The 7225-nt window shown below is 38.6% G+C and overlaps 1 protein-coding gene across 1 annotated transcript; it reads left to right on the plus strand.

The window, feature by feature from the left end:
* Positions 1 to 986: 986 nt before the first annotated feature.
* Positions 987 to 6987, plus strand: LOC147315919 (uncharacterized). Its single transcript, XM_086258917.1, has 6 exons — positions 987 to 1327; positions 2122 to 2250; positions 2460 to 2518; positions 2920 to 3029; positions 3150 to 4585; positions 5787 to 6987. Exons 1-6 carry the CDS (start codon positions 1195 to 1197, stop codon positions 5897 to 5899), a joined length of 1980 nt encoding a protein of 659 aa, XP_086115043.1. The 5' UTR covers positions 987 to 1194; the 3' UTR covers positions 5900 to 6987.
* The last annotated feature ends 238 nt before the right edge of the window (positions 6988 to 7225 follow it).

A 7225-nucleotide genomic window follows, 5' to 3' on the forward strand; every position in this document is an offset into this window, starting at 1 on the left:
TAGAAAGGATATGACTAAGGCCTAGCTGAGTCCCAAACAAATTCCAAGACCTGACTCATTTCATTCGGACTGAATACCGTAATAGGTAACAATAACTGTAAAAACTATGTAGAACAGCCCTGAATGAAAGTCTTGAATATTTAACAAGTCCTCCAAGTCCAGAAAGCCCTCACAAAAAACAAAAACATGATAATCAAGACAAAGTTGAATTAAAAACAGCCTGAGACAACGCTAAAAGGTCAGAAAAGCTGTGTGAAGGCAGTGTCCGTGTTTGGCCTCTGTGGATTTGGCTTGTTCCCATGCATCCTGAGGGAGTTCAGTAGAACATGATCTGGGGAGTTTGGACAGAGACATTATGACATAAATGGCATGAATTATTTTACAGTAGAGATGGTAGAAGGTTAGAAGGTTTTGCTACAGGGCAAAAGTTTTTTCTAAACTTGATTTTGTGAAAAAGACAGCAACGTTTTCAATGTAATTATTAATGTGATTAGTACCACTCATGTTTGCCTTGAATTTCATATAAAAATGGCTGCTGTGAATTGTTTAGTGTGCTTTCAGGGGTAGTTTTTTCTGTCAACGGCGGTTCTAATGTTGTAGTATCTCGGTGTATTTCAATAATCTTTTTCGTTGTGAGAAGATGAACTAATTTTGCCCATCTGCGCTTTGCGACACACAATTATACTCTTTTAATGTAGTCTTAATTGTATTTTATATGCTAGAATAGTAAACTGAATATGACACGTAAATATAGTGGAATTAAGAGAAGGCCTTCGCCTAGATTTTGAATTTAAAATTGGAGAATGAAGTGGTGAACTTTAGCCAGTAAACCTAATCATATTTATACAGTAGATTTTTAAATATATATCTACAGAGCTGAAATATAACTTATTAAGAATATTTCAGGACACGGAGAAATCATTTCGTACATACCTGTCACAGGCTTTAGCTTTGCCAGAAGTCAAACGAGCTGCGAAAAAACTACCCGGCAGCCGTAGGTTTGGTGACGTCACAAGCAAACATGGCGGCTAGCTTTGAGTGAGCGAGCGAACACAACAAGACTGCAAAGAAACGTTGAATCTCTCGAAGGCAAATTGTTAGCCGCAATGTTGAAAGCCACAAAGGAAAGTGCTGAAGAAACGATGTAACGCAGAGTTGGCTTTGCTGCTGCTGCCGCCGCTGTTTTGTGCAGCCATGTCAGAGGCGAGGACGCATGCTGAGTTCACTGAACTGTGGAGGACTGTCTCCAAACTCAGCTACAAAAAAACACAAGACACGAAAGCAGCAAAACAGATGCCTGACACGACAACGACGCCCGTCTCTAAAGGTGAGGCTGTGTGTCTGTTAATATAGGCGACGATCTGCGGCTCAACGCGAGCTTAACTAAAGACCATAACAAGTGTTTGTATACACAGAAGAGTAAAGGCGGCCATGAGGTGATCAAAACGAGCGACTGACAGTGACAACATGCCAGCTGGCTGTGTTATCTCACCATAGACACACCACTAATTCCACTCTAACCAGTTGTAAAGTACTGAGACTGTCTAGGAAGGATAAACTGCATTCCGAATATACAGAAAGTGTTGCCACATGTTCGAATATCTTTTAAGATATGATGCATGATCTCATCTAAATAATTGTTTGCTCATAGCTGGATTGTTTTAATTAGACAAACACATGTTGCGTGCATTCTGGAATATGTCCTTTTAATGCAGCCAGCCCTCTTGTAATGCTATATTGCAGTGACTCAAATCAGACAAGGCTTTAAATGACCATTATGTATCCTCCTCAAGCTGCTAAAATAGAAAGATTCAAAACACAAGTTTTTGACCAGACATTTTCCCAGTTTTTATATTGTATTTTTTTCAGGAAATTATCATATAAATATTATTATGGCTTTAACTGTGACTACACTAAGAGAATCTGTTCATGTGTGAACTGTCATCACGATACATCTTTTATTGTTCTCCTGTTTGTCTTTACTGATATGTCTAACATAAAGTTTAAAGTAACTAAAGACTCGGTGCTAAATAAATACATGCAAGTAAATTTAACGTTACCAAGTTGAATATGATTTATTTTTAGCTCATTTGATGTGGCACTTGATATCTCTGTGCACAGATTTTCAAAGTCCCCAGCATCGAGGTTGCAGCAGATACACCGGCTTGGCTAATGGAGATTCTCCAGGAGATGTGGAACCTTCACAAGATATCATCTGGGATTCCACATCTCCCACTCAGACTCATACTGGTAAACAACACCGACACTCAGCTCACACTTGCTGGCACATCTCATCAGCAGGTTCTAAATGAATGGCAACATAAACGATTTCTGAATAGGTTTTTTTTTATAGTAGATTAATTTCAATTGTAAGCTTGTGCTTTTCATTTCAGTCATCATGACTCTACCACTTTGCTAATTTCTATCATGTGTGTTATTGTCACGTTTTTTGGGTTCAGGACTCAGGAACACTAGAGCTGTGGAAATATCTGATATTGTGAACCGCATTGCTCCAAAGGTCTGTTGTTTTTTCAGCTTTTTATTATTTTCATATTGATATTTGGCAAAAATGGTTATTTCTAAATGCCATGGTAAATATAATTAATCACAAACTAAATAAGAAAAAATAATAATTTTCATTTAGAATAAAATAGAATAATCCTTTAATTGTCCCACAAGGGGAAATGTGGTTGTAACAGCAGCAGAAGAAAAGCACATATACAAACAGAACAGAAACACACACAATTTTTACAGAAAAAAAATATTTACATCATGGACAATAGTTACAAAAACAGAGTACTGTACAGTTATTAAGATTAAAGTATTTTTTTAAATTATTATTTATTATAGGTAGACTTTCAGTCTTTTCTAGCACATATCTGTAAACACACTTCAACCTTGTGCTTGTTTCTTTTATAGGATGTAAAACCAGAAAGGACTGACTCCTCTTTGCTGCAGTGGATCGGTGACAGTGCCATGCCCGCCACACCAGAGATTCAAAAGCCAAGACTCAGGAAGAAATCCTCTAGGTGAATAATCAATATATTGACCAAAATACTGTCCCTATAGATTGTTATTATGTACCACCATATGCAGCCTGTATGGGTGCTCATAAGCGTCTTTCTTCCTTTTTCCTTTTGTCTACATAGGCAAAGCAGTGTGGAGGACCTCATGAAACTCGCCAGGCAGTTTGATGAGAGCATGCAGCAAGATAAGGAAACTTCAGAAAGCCTTGTGATCAATCTTAATGAATGTCTGAACACTTCTGAAACAAAACTGAAACCATCGTCACTCCATGATAGCTTGAAGGACCTAAAGTACCCATCGGCACCAGACCAGATAGAGGCAGAGCTGCATGCTCTGTTTGACTGCTCCACTCAGAGTGCATGGCTAAGCTGTGGCTCTGCAGTATCCACCTGTTCACAGGAAATAAGAGGCCAACCTGTGAATGCAGCTTTATCCGAAGACCAACAATCAGAGCTCAAATCAGCTGAAAAGTCTGGCACAGCTGCACATCCTGCTGAAGAACAGGGAACTAATAGCTGTAGTGCAAATAACTGTGATGACTTTGATGATGACTGGGAGAATGATGAATTACTTAATGACCCTTTTTTGCTGGCGATGACCCATAAGCCCAATGAGCAACATGACACCAATCCTAACACCACCTTTCAGTCTGAGACTAAGACAAACACTACTCACTCTACCCCTGTTCGTAAACCCATTGCAAATGCAATCCCTGCACACAAGCCTTCAAACCTAAACTGCAAGCCTAGCTGCAGTGTGAAAAGTTCTGAAACAAAACTGACACTCCAGGAACTCTGTCCCAAACTGAAGACTACCAACCGAAACACTTTCAAATTAGAGCCAAACCCCAACTTGCGGTCACAGATGGCCAAAGAGGTTTCCACTAAGTCCAACTTCACCGTTATACAACCCAAGCCACAGATGTTTGACCAGAAATCTGCAACTGCAAAGACATCCACTACACCTCAACCTGACAAGGTCACTAATGATCACAGAGGGGCTTCTTTAGGAAAACACTCTGTTAAAGATATTTCAGACAGCTTGTGGGATGATAGGGATGATGACGCACTGCTCTACCAGGTATGTGACAGTGTGGAGAAGATCGCCAACAGTCAGTCGCTCCAAGTGAGCTCCGGTAACTGCCAAGAAAAACAAGATATTGATGTAGACAGACAACGGAAAACCACAGGGCCGCAGCCCATCAACATGACTCGGTCTGGGAACGTCGGTGCCAGCACTAACAGACAATCACCTTGTGCTTTTGTTCGTTCTAACTCATTACCAAGGGCTAGTTATGAAACTGTGAACTTCCAAGGATGGAACGTTCCCATGAAGGGTGCCAACAAAAAATCACAGATGTCTCAAAGCTTCCCAGGAAGCCACACAAATTTGGGTACATTAAGTCAGTGCGGGGATTCATCTGGAACTTTCCAGGCTGGAAATGCTAATGTGGATATGAAGCAACATCCAGTGATGGCCAGAGCAGTACACAACGCCAAGAGCCATCACACAGCTTTCAAAAGAAATCTATCTGACTCAGCAGCCATAAGCACCAAAGGTATGATGTCTAAGTTTTGATAATTACCACCGAATTGTATCAAAGTATATTATGTATGCGACTTTATAAAAGGCTAGGGTATTTATAGTGGGCGTGCTTTCCAAAATAATTCATAAATAATAATTGTTTTTTTAAACTGAACCAGAACAGCACCAGTTCTCACACTTGCATGCAGTTTTTCCAAGGTAGTTGGCAGATCGGCTGTTCCAAAGATCTTGGAGAGCTTGCCACAATTCCTCTATGGATTTAAGTTGTCTCAGTGTCTCATGTCTCTTCAAGCAATCCTACATTGACTTCTTTATTGCTGAGATCAGTGCTGTGTGGGGGCCATAACATCTGCTGCTGGAGTCCTTGTCCTGGCCAGGTCTCCCTTGAAAAATATATTAAATAAATGTGTTTTCTTTCTGCCAAAAAGACAGTTCTTTATGACTCTGGCTGTATGGCTGGACTTGTTGTTATGCTTAAGAATAAATTTTTCACCAGTCAGGCTCTGATAGTACTGTCTCATGAGAATAATCTAAACATCTAAAATGTGTAAAATCTTTGTGCTAAACTGTATATTCAAAGATAATAGGAATAAAAATTTTGAATTGGTTGAAAATTTAATAATATTTTAAGACAGGATTTTATGTTTGTCAATGAAAAAGCCACCAAGAGTGTTATGTACGGATACTTTTTCTTAAAAACAACACAAATAAATCTAAAACTAGATAGAATGGCTTTGCTTTGATAGACTCAGTCAAATGTCCAGTAGCTGAATACACCCCCATTAGTTGTTTTGTTTAATTCTATGCATTTGTCTGCCATGGCTATTCCATCAAATTTGCTTTAAGAATGGATATTTAACTGACAATTCACAAGTAAAACAGATGTCACATGTTGTTCTTATAATCACTGACAGTTCGGTGCATGTGCACATTAACCATTCCCCCCCAAGCAAGTAAACTGCGCACTGTGGCTTTAATTTGTGATCTTGTCAAGGGTCCAAACCTCAGCAAGCATCATTGCCAATGAATTTGTGGACAGATTTTATTTATTTATTTATTTGTCTTTGGACTTGGATGTTTTGGGGTTCTTTTGTTCTTCCAAATGAGCAGACGTTTAATGTTTAGAAATGAAAACTTGCTCGAGGTCATGCAACAACCAAGCTGAAATAGTCTCTTTTTCATTCAGTTTTCTCACTTTTCTTCCCTCTTTCCAGTTTTTGTCACAAGCCAGATGACAGGAAAGTGCTCTGCTGCAGAGATTGAGAGGAAAAAACAGGAAGCTTTGGCCAGGAGGCGACTGCGAATGCAGACCGCCACAAAGCCATAGAGCGACTTCGTCCTGCCAGTATTTTTTGCAACTTAATGCACTCTACATTTCATACAAGTGGTTCAGCCCTTTTTCGAAATTTCTTGTTTTTTGATTATTGTATCCAAGATGAAGGACTGTTGATAGTTCAGTGCATGACCTGATCCCGGGATATGTACTTAGCTTTCCGCACATATAGAACCTACTACTGGCTGTTTTTGCTGCTAATGTAATGTGTTTCATGGTAAGCATTTTTTAGGAACAGTTTGTTACAGAATCTCATATGTGTGACAATGTAAAGAAAAACTTCTTCACTACTTTGAAATATAGTTTACATCCACTGAGCATGGAAAAAAAATCCAAATGCTCTGTTTGTTGCTTTCTGATATTTAAGCCAATTTTGGATAGAACATTTTTATCTGGTGCTTTTTGCTTTTGTTAAAAAGTAAATAGCTTAATCTCTGTGTCACTTTTCAAATTGTAGCATCAAAGGCTGACACATAACAGTGTATTTTTGAAGCTATCCATAAGAAATGGATGCCTTCGCTTTAAAGTGAACATTAGCATTAACTGCTGTGTTCTCTGCTTTATGGGTCTGCTAAGACTGCTTAAGTGCCTGACAGTTCTTTTAAAGCATACTTGAAATATTCATTCGTCTTCATAACTTTGTAATGAAAAAAGCCTTACTTTATTAGAAATAGAAATAAAAGGATATCAACACAACCTAACACAAAATCTTTGCTTTGAGGCCAAGCTGAACATTTAATAGATGATTCTTATTTGTGTTTCCTCTGTGCTTTCTTTGCTCACGTCAGTGTTTCTCCTTTCAGTTTTGCACAGGTCAGCATCAACAGTTGTACTGTAAAGACAGCGTTGTGGCCTCCGCTGGCAAACTGTACTGTAATAGCTATGCTATGCACCTTTCAAAAAAGTTTAACGAGTAAAAAAAGAAAAACAAGGCTTGAAATTGTTTTTATATCTGGACAGGATGAAAATGAGAAAGATGAGAAACTCACACTACATTTTCCTATCATATTTTAATCATTTGTGCTGTAAAGGGCAGACCTGGGACATACAGGTGACAAATTCAAATAAAACTTTCAAATAGACTTCTTTGTTTCTACTTAATTGCTTCAATATATCCTAATACTTTTGACTCCAGTACCTGTTGCTTAAAAACAGCATGATAAACGTAGCTGTATTCATTCCCCCAGTAATTTCATTATGTTCATGTCTTGTGATAAATCAGAATACAGTTGGCTGCTATTGGTCTGTAGCAGTTTCATTTAATTTCGTTCACATTTTCAGGCTTTTTTTTTTTTTTTGCAACATCAACGACACCCCTGT

The sequence above is a fragment of the Aulonocara sp. 'chitande type north' Nkhata Bay genome, linkage group LG13 (genome assembly GCF_057382095.1).
Source record: "Aulonocara sp. 'chitande type north' Nkhata Bay isolate Kocher_YH1m ecotype deep benthic linkage group LG13, A_spYH_male_GT1.1, whole genome shotgun sequence".
Lineage (NCBI taxonomy): Eukaryota > Metazoa > Chordata > Actinopteri > Cichliformes > Cichlidae > Aulonocara > Aulonocara sp. 'chitande type north' Nkhata Bay.